The sequence below is a fragment of the Vipera berus genome, assembly GCF_964194415.1.
Source record: "Vipera berus genome assembly, chromosome: 3".
In the NCBI taxonomy this organism is placed as follows: Eukaryota; Metazoa; Chordata; class Lepidosauria; order Squamata; family Viperidae; genus Vipera; species Vipera berus.
In genome coordinates, this window is record NC_138204.1 from 7,508,516 (window position 1) to 7,528,187 (window position 19,672).

The following is a 19,672-nucleotide window of genomic DNA, read 5'->3' on the forward strand; positions in this document are numbered from 1 at the left end:
ATGCTTCTGTATAGAAACTTCCTTGTGCTGACTAGGGAATTCTGGGAGTTGAGGTCCGCACAATATAAATGTTCTCAAGCTTGAGAAACACTCATATAAAGAGTAATTCATGGCTTGATGTGCAATGTAGATTCCCCTCCCCCAAATAATAAAAAGGTAAAGGTTCCCCCACACATGCATGCTAGTCGTTAACAACTCTAGGGGCCGGTGCTCATCTCTGTTTCAAAGCCAAAGAGCCAGCGCTTGTCCGAGGACGTCTCCGTGGTCACATGGCCGGCATGACTAGACGCCAAAGGCGCACGGAACGCTGTTACCTTCCCACCGTAGTGGTCCCTATTTTTCTACTTGCATTTTTACGTGCTTTCGAACTGCTAGGTTGGCAGAAGCTGGGACGAGTAACAGGTGCTCACTCTGTTATGCGGCACTCGGGATTCGACCCACCAAACTGCCGACCTTCTGATCGACAACTGTACGAAGACCCACAGCTGATGTTATTTATTTATGGCATATCATATATGGACTAGCAATATACATATATTATATGGCTGCTGTAAAGTCTTTTTTGCTCTGTAGTTATAGAGAGTGATGAAATGGAATAATCCTTTTATGTGGACCAATTTCTTTAATATAGGGCACGTCAGAGAAGATGATATGTCTCATCTTGGTGCAGAATTCTGGATAAAATGGGGCTCAGGATTTTTAGTGGTCCTGGTCTTGGATTTCCTGGGGTGATATCAGAAACACCTATAAATTATAGTGGGAGATTGTGAGTTGAGGTACTGCCTTAGGCATGAAAGCCGTCTGGGTGACTTTGAGCCAATAATCAGGAGACTCTGAGTTCTAGTCCTGCCTTAGGCATCAAAGCCAGCAGGTGGCTTTGGGCCAATCATTCTCTTTCAGAGCCCAACCCACTTCACAGGGTTCCTGTTTTGGTGAAAAATAGGAAGAGAAAGGATTATTAACTATCTTGAATTACTTACAAAGCAATAAAGGCAGGATGATAGATAGATAGATAGATAGATAGATAGATAGATAGATAGATAGATAGATAGATAGATAGATAGATAGATAGACAGACAGACAGACAGACAGACAGATAGACAGACAGACAAATTACATCTGTGGAAGCAATGACAAATTGAAGATGGCTTTGTGGAGAATGAAGCCAGTAAATGGATCAGCTTGTCAGAATTCTCTCTGGATAAGGAAAAGGACTCAGGATTGTCCATACATGTTCTACATAGTAGCTACCTGTCAAGAGACTGCAAAATAGTGGTCTCCAGAGGTCTCAAAGAGGCTTTTTGAAGAGGCAACGGGACTTTCTTGTTTTTCCTTGAAGATGTGTTTCACTTCTCATCCAAGAAGCTTCTTCAGTTCTGAAAAAAACTTCTTGGATGAGAAGTGAAACATCTTCAAGGAAAAACAAGAAAGTCCCGTTGCCTCTTCAAAAAGCACCTTTGGGACCTGGTTGACTGAGAATCTCCACAGACATTGCTCTCCAGAGGGTTTTGTGACTAGGAGATGAGGGATCACCATCTTGCCAAAGCCAAAATTCGGAACCTTCAAATGGACATGGGTTTGCATAGAGGTAAGCCTCGACTTACGACCATTGATTTAGTGACCATTCAAAGTTACGACGACACTGAAAAAAAATGACTTATGACCTGTGTTCACACTTATGACTGTTGCAGCATCCCCCATGATCACCTGATCGAAATTCTGGCGCTTAGCAACTGACATGCATTGATGACAGTTGCACGGTCCCTGGGTCATGTGATCATCATTTGTAACAGTCCCAGCCAGCTTCCGACTAGCAAAGTCAATTGGGGGAAGCCAGATTCACTTAATGACTGCATGATTCACTTAACAACTGTGGTGATTTGCTTAACAATGGTGGCAAAAGAGATCGTAAAATGGGGCAAAACTCTCTTATCAACCGCCTTATCAATCTCACTTCTGGAGATTGTTTGTTAACGGGGTTTTTGGATATTAAGAATCTTCAGAAACAAGATCACACCAGCTGTGTCTCCTTCGATTGCTGCTGAAAAAAGTTCTATGCAAGTTTTAAAGACTTAAAAGGCCCTTATTTTAGAATAAACAGCAAAAAGTGATTAGAACATTGATTTTGGAAAGTTATAAGTGGATTAAGGGGCCATATAGAGTTGAAACAAGACTTTGAAATTAATTACAAGAACCTTCCTATGGTTTGCTTTGAATTTTGTTAAGAAAAATGAGGAATTTAAAATTAATTATAAGAAATCTTCCTGTGGGAAAATGTTGTTGATTAGAGAAAAACATGATAAGAGTGGATTTTGAAGGTTGGATTCTAGAGGCAACCAGAAAGAATGAGTATAATTAAAGGAGAAGAGATTAATAATGGAGTGAAATATTCTAACTGTGGAAGACTTCAAGTATATTTGGGAACAATGCTCTCAAAGCTTCCTCTCAAGTTCATCTGCTAAAAAGTAGGATTTAAAGAGGTTATAGAAGAGGAACAGATTTCACTGGACAAAACTGATATTAAGGGTGATTTATATGCGGATAAAAAGGTGACAGGCTTCAAGAAAGAACAAGATGTTACATTTCATTTACAAATGAAACCAGCTTACGTATTAATAATTAAAAGGTTTAAACTAGAAGGGTGGAAAACCCTGCTTCTTTTAGATTTACAAATGAGACCTGCTAAAACTTTGAAGTAGTATTTGAGAAGAACCAAAGAGGAAATGAAAAGGGATAAAGTGCTTGTACATTATTTCTCGATTGCTTCAAGATTTGCTTTTAACAATCAAGATTGTTAAAAGAAAAAGATATAGAGTTGACTTATTTGATCAGTGTTAAAATATATACAGCATGTAAATTGATTTAACTGATTAAGGTTAAAATGTATGTATGTATGTATGTATGTATGTATGTATGTATGTATGTATATGTAGTTTTCAACTTATGCCAGAAACTGGCATAAAACACAGGAAACCAGCAAAAAAACATCACAAATAATGGTAACATGACCACAGGATATTGCAACAGCTGTAAAAGCAAGATGGTTGCCCACTGGCCAAAATGTGAGGAAAAGATGGATATCCAGGAGAAAGAGGTACAACAACAGAGTTGTTGTGGTGAGGGAAAATAAGAGGAGGAACAGAACAGAACAGAAGGGACCTTGGAGGTCTTCTAGTCCAGCCCTTTGCTCAAACAGGGGACCCTATACCAGTGATGGTGAACCTTTTAGAGATCGAGTGCCCAAACTGCAACCCAAAAACCACTTATGTATCATCAGGTGCTGGGTGGGTGTGGCCCATTGGGTGGGTGTGGCCCATTGAGTGGGTGTGGCCCATTGGGTGGGCGTGGCTGCAGTGTAATGGCAGACTGGGTGGGACTAAAAAGCTCAATCAATCAATTCCAACTTTGCAAGATCTTTTTTTTCCCCACGAGAAGTTAAAATTGATTGATTGATTGAACCTTCTTTTTTTTTTGCACACGGCGGTGGAGGCCTAAAGCGAAAAGGTTTTATAAAATCCAGCTGAAGGCCTAGGACTGGGGCGATGGGGCGTGTGCCCACAGAGAGAGCTCTGCATGCCACCTGTGGCACACGTGCCATAGGTTCACCACTGCGGCCCTATACCATTTCATACAAACTGTTGTCCAACATCTTCTTAAAAACTTCCAGTGTTGGAGCACGCAGAACTTCTGGAGGCAGGTCGTTCCACTGATTAATTGTTCTAACTGTCAGGAAATTTCTCCTTAGTTTTAGGTTGTTTCTCTCCTTGATTAGTTTCCATCTGTTGCTTCTTGTCTTGCCTTCTGGTGCTTTGGAGAATAGCTTGACTCCCTCTTCTTTGTGGCAGCCCCTGAGAGATTGGAACAATGCTATCGTGTCACTCCTAGTCCTTCTTTTCATTAAACTAGACATACCCAATTCCAGTAACCGTTCTATATATGTTTAGTAGGGTTACAGGGTTATAAAAACCTTAATGCTGTAAATTACAGTAATGTGACTGTATGGATCCTGCAAATGGCTGTAAATGCGGGCTGGTTGCTAAGCACCCAGAATATGCTCATGTGATCACAGCAAGGACAACCATTGGAAATTCAGAACAGGATTGTATGTTTCCTTGGGGGGTGGGAATCCATTGATAAGTGGTTGATAAGTTGAGGACCACCTGTAAGGCAGTGTTTCTCAAGCTTGGTGTAGGAGATGACCTGGCTGAGCCCAAGAGGGGAGAGTCAAACACGTCATAAGTCATGAGTCCCTGCGCGCCTGCAAGAGATCTAAGTCCAGCCCACCTTGAATGCCTTTCTTATCTCCCGCTCATTTCCCTTGACTGCTAGTTGGTCAGATTCTGATAGAAAGCATAAGCTTGCAATAATTCTTGATACTCATTTGAAGTGCCCGAATCTCCTGATTTCTCTGGCGCTTGGCATGTGTCAAAACGGCGATGCTTGGGTTTCAACTCCCAGAATTCCCCATGCTGGCTAGGGAATTTGGGAAGTTGGTCCACACTTCTTCAAACTGCCAAGACTAAGTAACCCTGGTGTAGAATAATGACCACTCTTAGATAAATAGACACAGAAAGCTGAGCCATTCTTGTTCAGCCATGTAACTCCCTGCATTAGAAAGAGAAGGGCATTGTTTAAAAAGCTGGTAAGGCTCCTTACATTCGTACTGATTGGTCCCCAATAGGACGCTGGATTTATTAGAAGGCTTTGCCATCCAAAGCCTCTGGCTCAACATATGTTCCTTCCTCCACTTAAGACTGTCTGATCCTACTGTTTGTGGTGTCTCATTAGTTGAAATATAACAAAAGCTTTTGGCATCGGGGGATAGGATTTATTCTCAATTATCGCTCAGAAATCCCTTAATCTGGGGGTTGTGAAAAGAGACAGATTATACTCTGGTTTCCTCAGAATATATGAATGAGATCCCACCCCACCCTTTAAACCCCTATAGGAATGTACTATGTGGGTTAGTGGAAGGAAGGAAGGAAGGAAGGAAGGAAGGAAGGAAGGAAGGAAGGAAGGAAGGAAGGAAGGAAGGAAGGAAGAAGAAGAAGAAGAAGAAGAAGAAGAAGAAGAAGAAGAAGAAGAAGAAGAAGAAGAAGAAGAAGAAGAAGAAGAAGAAGAAGAAGAAGAAGAAGAAGAAGAGGAGGAGGAGGAGGAGGAGGAGGAGGAGGAGGAGGAGGAGGAAGAGGAGGAGGAGGAGAAGAAGAAGAAGAAGAAGAAGAAGAAGAAGAAGAAGAAGAAGAAGAAGAAGAAGAAGAAGAAGAAGAAGAAGAAGAAGAAGAAGAAGAAGAAGAAGAAGAGGAGGAGGAAGAGGAGGAGGAGGAGGAGGAGGAGGAGGAGGAGAAGAAGAAGAAGAAGAAGAAGAAGAAGAAGAAGAAGAAGAAGAAGAAGAAGAAGAAGAAGAAGAGGAGGAGGAAGAGGAGGAAGAGGAGGAGGAGGAGGAGGAAGAGGAGGAGGAGGAGGAGAAGAAGAAGAAGAAGAAGAAGAAGAAGAAGAAGAAGAAGAAGAAGAGGAGGAGGAAGAGGAGGAGGAGGAGGAGGAGGAGGAGGAGAAGAAGAAGAAGAAGAAGAAGAAGAAGAAGAAGAAGAAGAAGAAGAAGAAGAAGAAGAAGAAGAAGAGGAGGAGGAAGAGGAGGAAGAGGAGGAGGAGGAGGAGGAAGAGGAGGAGGAGGAGGAGAAGAAGAAGAAGAAGAAGAAGAAGAAGAAGAAGAAGAAGAAGAAGAAGAAGAGGAGGAGGAGGAGGAGGAGGAGGAGGAGGAGGAGGAGGAGGAGGAGGAGGAGGAGGAGGAGGAGAAGAAGGAGACACTTAACCTAGTCTGGCCTTTATTATGTTGTTGTATATGCCGGAAACCAGAAAGAGAAATAGATATATTTTGCTTTTGTATATGTATATACATATGTACATATACACACACACCTGATCCAAAGCGTAGACTATGCAGAGAGGCCTTAGAGACAGTCCAACACATAGTGGCAAGGTGTAAAATACAGGAAAGCAGGATTGGCATACACTGAGTAGTTGGCATTGTGCACAGAAACATCTTGACATCACCTCAGGAATCACCTTAGGAGAAATATTTTTAAAGAAAGCATGTAATTTTGTTTATATGTAACCATGAGAGAGATCTAGGTATCCTAGTGGACCACCACTTAAGTATGATCATAGAAGATGGAAGATAGAATACTTTATTGGCCAGGTATGATTAGACACACAAGGAATTTGTCTCTGGTGCATAAGCTCTCAGTGTGCATGCAAAACAACAAAGTAATCATATATCAAAGTAATAATAATAATCATAATAATGATATCAATAAGAGAAGGTAGTGGAACAGATGAGAAGGATAAAAGCAATACAGCCATACTACATGGGTAAATATATACTGCTCAAAAAAATAAAGGGAACAGAAGATAAGACATCCTACTATTAAATACAGTACATTGTGTTGTTTAAGTGTTCCCTTTATTTTTTTGAGCAGTATACTTAGACATAAGACAGTATTGTGGGAACTATGAGCCCGCAATGTGCTGCAGCTACCAAAAAAGCCAACACAGTCCTAGGCTGCATCAGCAGAGAGAGAGCACCAAGATCGTGCAAGCTGATGGTACCGCTTTTATATTGCACTAGTGAAGCCCCACTAGGAATACTACATCCAGTTGTGGTCACCACAATACAAAATAGATGCTGAGACCCCAAAAAGCGTGCAGAGAAGAGCAACAAGATCACGAAGAGGCTGGAGGCTAAATCATATGATGAAAGGTTGAGGGAGCTAGCTATGTCTAGCTTATCGAAGAGAAGAACTAGAAGGAACATAACTGTCCTCTGGGGACAGTTGGGGGGCCGTCACAGAGAAGAGAAGATTGAGTTATTCTTCAAAGCACCTTGAGGGCAGGACAAGGAGCAATGGGTGGAAGCTTGTAAAAGAGAAATGCAACTTGGAAGCAAGGAGAAATTTCCTGACAGTGAGAATCATTAAACCAGGGCTCCTCAAACTTGGCCACTTTGAGACTTGTGAACTTCAACTCCCAGAATTCCCCAGCCAGCCAAGTTTGAGGACCCCTGGATTAAACAATGGAATAGCTTGTCTCCTGGAGTTGCGAGTGCTTCCAACACTGGAAGTTTTCAAGAAGAGACTGGACAGCCATTTGTTCAGAATGGTATAGGATCTCCTGCTTGAGCGGAGGGTTGGATTGGAAGACCTCCAAGGTCCCTTTCCACTCTGCTATTCTGTGTTTTATGTTCTGCCTGTTAGCAGAATGAAACCGGCGAGTCTCCATTCCTTTTCCCAGCAGTCATTCGGCAGAGGCGAAGAGGCTTTTCTTTGCAACGAGGGTGTTCCTCCTGAGATACACTTGGCAAATAGATTTGTTAGGTTAAAAGAGAGCAGGACATTTTGCGGTTGGTTTCTGCATAACCCTGAAAAGTTTCAAGGAAGCTCGTATGCACTGAAAAAGGAAGGGAGATGCGACGAAACCAAACCACTCCGTTCTTGAACAAAGCAGGAATGAGGAGCGCGTGATGGATATCGGTTGGAGCAGAAAGACCACCCCGGAGACAAAAGAGGTCATCGTTTACAATTAAATCAGAGATGGTGGGAAACAGTCATCTCTCATTTCCTCCTGTGTGGGAAATGAAGTCAACGCAAGAAATGCAGACCAGGCTGCACTTGTTAAGAGTTGACTTGCCCTGAATAATTGATGCAGATGTATGCTCCGGTACATTCCCCAAGATGGACTTTCTTACATTATGAAGAAATGCATGGATCGATGCTCCTACAATGAGAGCATCTAAGACGAAAGATGCACTGGGATCTATGAGATAGTTCTTGCTTCCGGAATGTGGAAGAAACCATGTAGAGCAAATCCTCAGGTTGAGGATGCCCCTGTTTAAGGATGGCCTGCACTTAAAAACAGAGCCTAATTCTGCTAAACACCTAATTTCCACAGCACTCTTTTGCCTAAAGATATTTACCCATGTGGTAAGGCTGTGTTTTCATTGTCCTTCTCATCTTCTCATCTTTCTCATCGTCTCATCTTTCCTACTACCTTCTCCTATTGGTATCTTATGATTGATCACTTGTTGTTTGGATCTTATCATTTATGATTGTATCTTATGATTTATGCTCTATGACTTGTCACTTTGTTGTTTGTATGTACACTGCGAGCTTATGCACTGGAGACAAATTCCTAGCCAATAAAGAATATTTCTATTCTATTCTGTTCTGTTCTGTTCCGTTCCGTTCCGTTCCGTTCCGTTCCGTTCCGTTCCGTTCCATTCCATTCCATTCCATTCCATTCCATTCCATTCCATTCCATTCTATTCTATTCTATTCTATTCTATTCTATTCTATTCTATTCTATTCTATTCTATTCTATTCTATTCTATTCCATTCCATTCTATCCTATTCTTATTTTCTATCCTATTCTGTATTTCTGTTCTGTTCTGTTCTGTTCTATTCTATTCCATTCTATTCCATTCCATTCCATTCCATTCCATTCCATTCCATTATTGTTCTATTCCACTCCATTATTATTCTATTCTATTCTGTTCTGTTCTTTTCTGTTCTATAATTTCCATTCCATTGTAGCAAAAATTGAGTTAAATACACAGTGATTCAAGTTCTAAACCATATGATGCTAAACCATATGAGGAATAATTGTGGGAACTGAGTATGTCTAATGAAGAGAAGGGTTAGGGCTTGATAGGAGATAACAGTCTTCCAGTACTTGAGGGGCTGTCACAAAGAAGAGGGGGTTCATCCTATTCTCCAAAGCACCTGAGGGCAGGATAAGAAGCAATGGGTGGAGACTTATCAAAGAGACATCCATCCTAGAATTCCGGCAATATTTCCTGATAGTGAGAACAATTAAGTGAGAATGGTGGTATAGCTTGCCTTTCAGAGTCTTCCATCACTGCTGGCTTTCAAAAGTAGACTGAACAACCATTTGATTGGGATGGTATAAGGTCTCTTGCCTTGGGCATCGGGTTGGACTAGAAGACCTCCAAGGTCCCTTCCAGCCTTATGATTCGATGATTCCTGTTCATGGTGGCTAAGGTTTCTTCAACATGTTGACTGACTTTGTGTTAAGAAGGAAAGAAATGTTACAGATTTTCTCCAGATTTGTTATCGAAAAATAAGGGATAACTAGGCAAGGATGTTCCTCCTTCCAATTCTTTCTGATAATTGGGACTGGACTCTTCAGATTGTAAAAGAGCGTTGGTGGCGCAGTGGTTAAAATGTGGTAGTGCAGGCTATTTCTGCTGCCTGCTGCCTGCCTGCAATTGAGCAGTTCGATCTTGACCGGCTCAAGGGTGACTCAGCCTTCCGTCCTACCGAGGTCAATAAAATGAGGATCCAAATTGGGGGGGGGGGCATAAACTGCTTAGAGAGGGCTGTAAAGCACTGTGAAGCATTATATAAGCCTAAGTGCTATGGCTATTCTGTTCTATTCTATTGCCATGGTGGTGCAGTGGTTAAAATGCAGGATTGCAGGTTGACTCTGCCCACTGCCAGCAGTTTGATCCTGACCAGCTCAAGGTTGACTCAGCCTTTCATGCTTCCGAGGATGGTAAAATGAGGACCCAGATTGTTGGGGGCAATATGTTGGTATTGTAAACCGCTTAGAGAGGGTTGTGAAGCACTGTGAAGCGGTATATAAGTCCAAGTGCTATTGCCATTGCCACTGTGCTCACCTTTAGAGGGCTATAGTAGGCCAACTATGGATGAGAGAGTTAGTGGGAATGAACAAGTAGATTCGAGCTGATGAGACTGGTTAAGCGCAGTAGTCCTTGACTTACAGCAGCGCATGTAGTCACTGTTCGAAGTTACAACGGCACTGAAAAAAGTGACATGACCGTGTTTCACACTTGCGACCATTGCAGCATCCCCAGGGTCACGTGATCAAAATTCGGACGCTTGGCAACTGACTCACATTTATGATGGTGGCAATGTCCCGGGGTGTGTGTGTGTGTGTCATGTGATCCCCTTTTGCGACCTTTTGAACAGCAAAGTCAGTGAGGAAGCCAGATTCGCTTAGCAACCTGGTTACTACCTTAATGACTGTGCAGCGTTTCACTTATTTTATTTATTTATTTTTTATTTTAATCCCATTTATATCCCACCCTTCTCCGAAGACTCAGGGCGGCTTACAATTTAAGCACAAACCAATGTGCTTAGCAATAGCCTTCATTCTATGTATATGCCTGCTTATTAGGGCTTTCACACACCCCCTAAGCGGCATTATTACAAAGTCAGCTTAATTGCCCCCCAACAATCTGGGTCCTCATTTTACCTACCTCGGAAGGATGGAAGGCTGAGTCAACCTTGAGCCTGGTGGGACTCGAACCTGCACTAATTGCAGGCAGCTGGTGTTACTTAGGGAGGCATTAGCCCACTGCTCCAGCAAGGCTCCACTTAACTGTGCCAGGAAAAGTTGTAAAATGGGGCAAAACTCACTTAACTGTCTTGCTTAGCAACATAAATAGATGGCCTCCAAGGTCCCTTCCCACATTATTATTATTATTATTGTTGTTGTTGTTGTTGTTGTTGTTGTTGTTAATTTTGGGCTCAATTGTGGCCGTAAGCCAAGCTTGTAAACTGGGAAAAGACCTGATCTAGATCAGGGGTCCCCAACCCCCGGGCCGTGGACCAGTACCGGTCCGTGGCATGCCAGCAACCAGTCCGCACAAACAAACAAAGCCCCATCCGTGGGATGCAGGCAGCACACAAAACCACGCACCCTCCGGTCCGCGGAAAAACCTCTCTCCACGGAACCGGTCCCTGGTGCCCAAAAGGTCGGGGACCTCTGATCTAGATAAAATGAAATGCTGAAATCCTAGCTACTAATTTGCTTTTGAGGGGCCGTGAGCTCAGCTCGACTTCAGAAGAATCAAGGCCATTATCTGTGGCTTATCGATTTATTATTATTTTCATACGCCCAGCCTGAGCTGCACATTCAAAGCAATTTACTAAAACCATTGAATTATCTCGCCCAGGGTATAATTTCTTACTGTGAGCCAGAAGGCTCTTTGAATATTAACAGCTCACAGATTACGTTTCTGCACTGTTAGCCCTTAAAACAAAACAAAACAAAACAAAAAAAAGGCATCGGACAGCTAGCCTGTAAGAAACGTGGACTGTCTCCAAGGAGAGGATGCGTGGAAAGGGGAAGACAGGTCCACTTATGCGTCGCCAAGCGAGAAGGAGAGAAAAGGAGGCAGACATCATAAGAGATGCATGTGTTAAATGAACTGTATAAACACGGGTTCAGAAATAATCTTTCTCTTCAGCTTCTCATTCAGTCTGACAAAGGCGAATTTGCATTAGAAATTTCTTTCCAAGGAGAAGTGGATTTCTGTGAATTTTGGAGTGGAGTGTTTCTTTTATTAGCTTAGGGACAAAAGGCTTTGGGTGGGAAAATGCCTGGTTTTTCATTGGACCCTATCTCCTCGTGGGTCTGAAGTTTTCTCCTTCTCCTTCTCCTTCTCCTTCTCCTTCTCCTTCTCCTTCTCCTTCTCCTTCTCCTTCTCCTTCTCCTTCTCCTTCTCCTTCTCCTTCTCCTTCTCCTTCTCCTTCTCCTTCTCCTTCTCCTTCTCTGGAACCAACCCAGTGATGCCCTCGCCGTGATGTCCCATTGCCTGGAGACGGTCCGGGTCTGGATGGGGAGAAACAGGCTTCGTCTCAATCCTGCCAAGACTGAGTGGTTGTGCATACCGGCATCTCGGGTTGACCAAACTATTCCATCAACGATGGGGGGTGAGGTGTTACCCCCCTTTGATAGGGCTCGCAACTTGGGCATCCTCCTGGATTCACAGCTCAGTTTTGAAGACCACATAGGAGCCGTGACCAGAGGGGCTTTTGCCCAGGTTCACCTGGTGCGCCAGTTGCGACCCTACCTGGACCGAGATGCCATACGCACAGTCACTCATGTGCTCGTGACCTCCCATTTAGACTACTGCAACGCTCTCTACATGGGGCTGCCCTTGAGGACCAATCGGAGGCTTCAGCTGGTGCAGAATGCAGCCGCGCGAGTTGTGATGGGGGTTTCCCGATACTCCCATGTAATACCTCTACTCCGCGAGCTGCATAGGCTCCCGGTTGCCCTCCGGGTGAGATTCAAGGTGCTGGTGATGACCTATAAAGCCCTAAATGGCTTGGGTCCGGGTTATCTGAGGGAACACCTGCTGCCGGCATCAAGTTCCCTTCGTCCAGTGCGCTCACACAGGGAGGGTCTTCTCAGGGTGCCGGCGGTAAAAGACTGCCGGCGGATGACGCCCAGGGGGAGGGCCTTCTCTGTGGGTGCGCCTGCCCTTTGGAACCAGCTGCCCGTGGAGCTTAGGACTGCCCCTGACCTGCGTTCATTTTGCCGGGACCTAAAGACCTGGCTCTTTGAGCTTTCAGGCCCAGGCTGAGAGTTTTTAATTGGGGTTTTTATATTTTTATTTCAGGGATCGAATTTAATTATTTTTAATTGTTTTTTAATTTTTGTATTGTATTGATGTTTTAAACACCTTGTAAACCATCCTGAGTCCTACGGGAAAAGGGCGGTATATAAATCTAATAAAGTCTAAATCTAAATCCTTCTCCTTCTCCTTCTTCTCCTCCTCCTCCTCCTTCTCCTCCTTACAAAGTCTCATTAAGCAGAAAGTGTGCCTTAGTCATCTTCTTTGATTTAGAACTCCTTCTCCTCCCTCCTTCTCCTTCATCTTTCTCCTTCCTCCTTCTCATCCTCATCTTATTTTTATTTATTTATTTTAATTCCATTATATCCCGCCCTTCTCCGAAGACTCAGGGCGGCTTACAAGCTTAGCAGTAGCCTTCATTCTATGTATATGCCTGCTTATTAGGGCTTTCACACACACCCCCAAGCGGCATTATTACAAAGTCAGCTTAATTGCCCCCAACAATCTGGGTCCTCATCTTCTCCTTCTGATCAGCTCCTCTTCCTCCTCCTCCAGACCCGGACAAATGGCTGTCCAATCTCTTCTTAAAAATCTTGATAGATGAATGCTGGACCTCTTTTGATAACTTCAGTGAGCCATTGTCCCCTGGGTCATTGGATTACAAGTCCCATTATTCCTAGCTACTTAAAATGTTGTCTGGGAGTGATGGGGCTTTATAGTCCAGTGTATCTGAAAGACAATCTGGTTGGAGATGTCCAGTTGCAGAGTTGCACCCAGCTCTAGAGCTGGAGTTACGCAAGCAGTTAAAAAGCTGTATAAGATCAAGATGTTCGATTGGAGCATTGAACACAGATTGTGCTAAGCATTGGCAACGTCTGTATTTTTGACTGATTTCTTAGTACCGAAAGAAGACTGAACTGTGGGGTCCTTGGTGTTCTCTGAGCTTGTCTTGCAGACATTTCATTACCCAACTAAGTAACACCATCAATTTTAGAAGAGAGTGGGATTTGCTTTCTGTTTATAAACAAGTGGTTTGTCCTGTCAGTGTTGGTAGAAATGTCCTTGGTAGTTCCTTGGATTGGGTTGTTATTTATGTCTTGGTTTTTGTCCTATTGTTGATCCAGCCCCACTACCTTCTAATACTGATTATGTTACCTAGTTTGGTAACAAAACGTGTGCAAAAATTCCACCAAGCTCAGAGATCACCAAGGACCCCATATTTCCTAGTGCAGGTATTAGTGAGATTACAGCATCAGCAAAAGCTTATGAAGCTTTGGGGAATATTGGTGGTTTTCTTACAACTGTTCTGTTTTTCTCATTTTTCTCATTTTTCAGGATGAAAAGAACCAAATGATGACCACCAATGTTTGGGTAAAACAAGTGAGTCAACCAAGATTTCCTTATTCCCCCCCCCCCACATTCTAGCTTGTACTTAGCTGAGAAAGAAGGAGGCATAAATGTGGGTGGAGGAGGGAGGGATGGTGAGGAGTTTTGCTCTACAAATATCATGCTTTTTGATGGTGAGGAATGACATGAAATATTGGGAAATTTTCCTGCTCATTTACCTTTACGTAAATGGGTGTTAAAGGACTTGGTCTAGACAGTCTGGCTCTTGTTTTTGAAAGCTGTCTCATGAACTTCTTAAAATTCCAAATAAATCCAGTTTTTCCCAACCGTGGCAATTTCCAGGTATGTGGACTTCAATTCCCAGAATACCTCAACCACCATGGCTATTGAGGGAAATTCTGAAGGTTGAAGTCCACCCTCCTCCCTCTCCCCTCCTCTTCCTCCTCTTCCTCCTCCCCCTCCTCCCCCCTCCACCACTTCCTCTTCCTCCCCCCTCCTCTTCCTCACCTTCCTCTTCCTCCCCCTCCTGCCCCCTCCCCTCCTCCCCTCCCCCTTCTCTTCCTCCTCCTTCTCCCCTCCTCTTTCCCCTCCTCTCCCTCCTCCCCCCTCCACTGCTGTCTCTTCCTCCCCTTCCTCTTCCTCCTCTTCCTCCCCCTCCTCCTCCTCCCCCCTTCCTCCTCCTCCCTTCAACTAACCCACTTAGTACATTCCTATAACGGTTCCCAGGAGAGGATCTCATTCATGTATTCAGAGGAAACCAGAGTATAACCTAATGGTCTCTTTTCACAACCTCCAGGTTAAGGGATTTCTGAGAATAAATCCTGTCCCCAAATGCCAGAAGCTTTTGTTATATTTCAGCTAATGAGACTACCTTATACCTGTAGTATAAATCAATATTTCTCATGCTGGCTGGGGAATTCTGGGAGATGAAGTCCACACGTCTTAAAGTTGCTCAGTATGACAAACATTGGTGCAATCATTCTCCTTGCTCCTATATGCCTGACATAAAATGTGTTCAGAGTTTGATGTCTATGGAGATTCTCAAGTCATCCAGGCCACGGTGATCCCAAAGGTGCTTTTTTCAAAAGGCAACTGGAATTTCTTTGTTTTTCCGTGAAGACGTTTCGCTTCTCATCCAAGAAGCTTTTTCAGTTCTGACTTCAGAATTTGATGATTAATATTGCTTTCTTTTTGGGGAGTCTAATTATTTATCTGGTATTTCCTGCCTTTTAGGAGTGGCATGATTATAAGTTACGTTGGGATCCTGAAGAATATGAGAACGTTACGTCGATACGAATCCCATCTGAGCTTATTTGGAGACCGGACATAGTACTTTACAACAAGTAAGAACATATTCCGAGAGTCTTTCCTTTAGGGCTGTGGTTTTATCTTGTCTTCCAGGAAACACAGGGCGTTTCTGCAGAGGTCGGGCTCCAGTAACCAAGAACAACACATTGAGATTCTCTAAGCAGTTTCCTTTATAGAAAGAAATCTTGTCAGACTAAAGCAAATCATGTAGAAAATCTAGTAAGTGCAAATAGAAAGATAGAGCCAGCTGGGTGACTTTGGGTCGGTCACCAGGAGACTGTGAGTTCTAGTCCTGCCTTTGGCATGAAAGCCAGCTGGGTGACTTTGAGCCAGTAACTCTTCTCTCAGTGTTGTTATAGGGAAAATAGGAGGAGAAAGGTGTGTTGGATATGTTCACTGTCTTGAGGTATTTATTTAAAAAGATTATAACAAAGATGGAGATAGATAGATAGATAGATAGATAGATAGATAGATAGATAGATAGATAGACAGACAGACAGACAGACAGACAGACAGACAGACAGACAGATAGATAAATAGACATAGATAGACAGATAGATAGATTGACAGAGAGAGATATAGATAGATAGATAGATAGATAGATAGATAGACAGACAGACAGATAGAGTGACAGATAGAGAGATATAGATAGATAGATAGATAGATAGATAGATAGATAGAGAGAGAGAGAGATAGATAGATTGACAGATAAAGAGATAGAGATAGATAGATAGATAGATAGATAGATAGATAGATAGATAGATAGATAGACACAGATAGATAGACAGATTGACAGATAGAGAGATATAGATAGGTAGATAGATAGATAGATAGATAGATAGATAGATAGATAGATAGATAGATAGATAGATAGATAGATTGACAGAGAGAGATAGAGATAGATAGATAGACAGACAGACAGACAGACAGATAGATAGATAGACAGATAGATTGACAGAGAGAGATAGAGATAGATAGATAGACAGACAGATAGATAGACAGACAGAGTGACAGATAGAGATATAGATAGATAGATAGATAGATAGATAGATAGATAGACAGACAGATAGATAGACAGATTGACAGATAGAGAGATATAGATAGGTAGTTAGATAGACAGATAGACAGACAGACAGATAGATAGACAGACAGATAGATTGACAAATAATAATAATAATAATAATAATAATAATAATAATAATAATAATAATAATAATAATAATAATAATAATAATAATAATAATAATAATAATAATAATAATAATAATAATAATAATAATTTTATTTGTATACCGCCCTTCTCCCGAAGGACTCAGGGTGGTGAACAGGGCAAACATATAAAAGTAGAAAAATACAAAAGTTAAAAAGAATTAAACGAAATGCCCAAGCTACAACAATAAGTTAAATACATTTAAAACAACAATAAAATCCCAACCCATCCCCCATCAGGCCAGGCCGGCTTGTTCGAACAAATAAGTCTTCGGATCGCGTCGGAAGGAGCGAAGGTCGGGCGCCATCCAGAGCTCAACCGGCAACCGATTCCATAAATCCGGGGTGCCCACAGAGAAGGACCTCCCCCTGGGGGCCACCAGACGACATTCTCTGACTGGTGGCACCCTGAGGAGGCCCTCTCTGTGGGAACGCACAGGGCGGAGGGAAGTTGACGCCGGCAGCAGGTGATCCCTAAGGTACTCCGGACCCATGCCATGTAGGGCCTTGAAAACCATTACCAGAATCTTGAATCTCACTCGGAAGACAACTGGGAGCCAATGCAGCTCACGGAGCAGAGGTGTAACATGGGAGTATCGGGAGACTCCCAGCACAACTCTCGCGGCTGCATTCTGTACCAGTTGGAGCCTAGATAGATAGATAGATAGATAGATAGATAGATAGATAGATAGATAGATAGATAGATAGATAGATAGATAGACAGATAGATAGACAGACAGACAGACAGACAGACAGACAGACAGACAGACAGACAGACAGACAGACAGATTCAGGAGGAACTCTAAAAAGGAAATTTGCTAGAGACCATGGACTGGTAGACCTCTTCAACCAGTTACAGGAGAGGACTTAAGATGGGTCAAGAAAACCACTGGACTCAATGTAAATTATGAAATATATTTTGCTTCCGGGTGCAAATGAGAAAATGGAGTTGTCTCTCACTTGTCTTTGTGCAGGGAAATTATGCCTCGTCCACCAGTAAGAAAGGAAAAAAGCGATCTCAGTATTGTGTTTCACAGAAGAATCTGTAGGAAGGTGCAGAAAGGATCCAGTGTGGAAGATTCTGCCCTTGAAATAGCCTGTGTGACATTCTGAACTTGAAACTTAAGCAAAGTGTCCCACAATGCGGTTTCCTTCTGACCTTAGAATAAAGTCTGACCATATTAAATGCTAATATTTTGGGCAGGGTGGGATGTATTTATTTTTTGGTGAAATATTTTTTAAAGAATAATTCGTGATAAAATAGGAGTGAGCAGACAAAAGGTTTTAAAGCGTCATGGAGATTTTCCAATGCATCATTAGTTAATTATGAGTAACTGAATTGTATGGTTTTTTAAAAGACTGAAAATCACCATCCGTGCCAATATTTTGAGTGTTTGAGATGCAGAAGATAACCTTAGCAATGAGGTGAGCTCAAAACAAACTCGTGGATGCCAAAATTTTGTTTTGAAGTTGGAGCAAAACATGACTGTTCTTTTGAATTTCGCTGTGATGAAACACAACCTGTATTTTCTTAAATGTTGCAGAGGAAGGTTGGGGATTGGGCCTGCTTTGTTCTCCCAACTCTATTATTATTATTATTATTATTATTATTATTATTATTATTATTATTATTATTATTATTATTATTATTATTATTGTTGTTGTTGTTGTTGTTGTTGTTGTTGTTGTTGTTGTTGTTGTTGTTATAAAACTTTTATTCATAAAACATGAAACTCAGTCAACTGAACACTCAAATTGACTGGCACTAATGGTTGACAAGGGTTGCTGCCAGCATCCTACGTATCAACCAGGTATCTCCTTAAAATGTAAGATGTTCCGAGTAGCGCAGTTTTTTGTAGCTTTGCTGGAGTTATTGCAGGAAGCTGCAGTTTCTTGATGTATTTTGCAAAGTTTTTGGACATAGTTTTTGGACCCTGATGACAATGGGTATCACTGTTACACGTTTCATCCATAATCGCGCAGTCTCGATGGCCAGGTCGCGATATTTCGTAATTTTTCCCAGTTCTTTTTCTTTGACATTATTATTATTATTAACAATAACAATAGAGTTGGGAGGAACCTTGGAGGTCATCTAGTCCAACCCCCAGCTCAGGCAGGAAACCCTGTACCATTTCAGACAAATGGCTGTCCAGTCTCTTCTTAAAAACTTCCAGTGTTGGAACATTCACAGCTTCTAGAGGCAGGTTGTTCCACTGATCAATTGTTCTAACTGCCAGGAAATTTCTCCTTAGTTCCAGGTTGCTTCTCTCCTTGATTAGTTTCCATCCATTGCTTCTTGTCCTGCCTTCAGATGCTTTGGAAAATAGCTTGACTCCCTCTTCTTTGGGGCAGCCGCTGAGATATTGGAAGGCTGCTATCATGTCCCCCCTCGTCCTTCTCTTCATTAAACTAGACATACCCAGTTCCAGCATCCGTTCCTTATATGTTTTAGCCTCCAGTCCCGTAATGGTTTGCTGTGGATGCAGTTTTGCTGAAAACTAGAAGTAACTGTCCAGTTTTAGCAAAACCATTGTATAACGCAGTCACATGACTGCAGGACGCTGCAAACGGCTGCATATCCGGCTGGATTGCCAAGTGCCTGAAATTTGGTCATGTGACCACAGAGGGGGCAGGACTGTCAGAACTTCGACTCTGGGACTTAAAAGTTCCTTTTTTCAGATTCGTTGTTACTTCAAATGGCCCCTAAGTGATCAGTTGTAAGCAGTGGTGGGATTCAAATATGTGAACAACTGGTTCTCTGCATGGATGCCACTTCCGGAAGTCCATTCAGGGGTTGGGCAACAAAAAATTAACTACTGGTTCTGCCGAAGTGGTACGAACCAGCTGAATCTCACCGCTGCTTGTAAGTCAAGGACTACAAGTATACCTAGTGGTTGCCTTCCAGATGTTGCTGAACTACATCTCCCAGCATCCTCTGCTATCGGTCGTGCAGGCTAGGATCGCTAAGAGCCATTGGTCTGCTGGGTCCGAAGGCCACAAGCTCCTTTGGACCCAAAGACTTGCTTTCCAGGCCTTTCGAGCGGATCTATGACCACTCGCCACGGCTAACTCACAGTGGGACAACACGCCATGAGAGAAGAGTTACATTAACATCAAGGAAATGGTGGAATAGAATCATTAAAGAGGGGATGCCACAGGAGGGACAAAAATGGAAGTGTGAATGACAAAAATCAAAATGTTTTTAAAAATTATTTTAAAGAATTAAATTGAATTGTTGAATTGTCGCATGGTGAGTTGTCCCGTGACACGTTGGCCCCGGCGAGTTGTCCTGTTCCATTTAGAGCAGGGGTCTCCAAACCTGGTAACTTTAAGACCTGTATTTATTTATTTATTTATTTTAATTAAATTTTTATACCGCCCTTCTCCCGAAGGACTCAGGGCGGTGAA

The 19,672-nt window shown here is 42.6% G+C and overlaps 1 protein-coding gene across 1 annotated transcript in view; it reads left to right on the forward strand.

Moving 5' to 3' along the window:
• Window positions 1-19,672, forward strand: part of CHRNA4 (cholinergic receptor nicotinic alpha 4 subunit) — a gene marked incomplete at both ends in the record, with an annotated part of 76,992 nt that overhangs the window by 27,636 nt on the left and 29,684 nt on the right. The window contains 2 exons of the mRNA XM_081323758.1: window positions 13,736-13,780; window positions 14,981-15,090. Coding sequence (XP_081179884.1) covers window positions 13,736-13,780; window positions 14,981-15,090 — 155 coding nt within the window. The remainder of the gene's footprint in view (window positions 1-13,735; window positions 13,781-14,980; window positions 15,091-19,672) is intronic.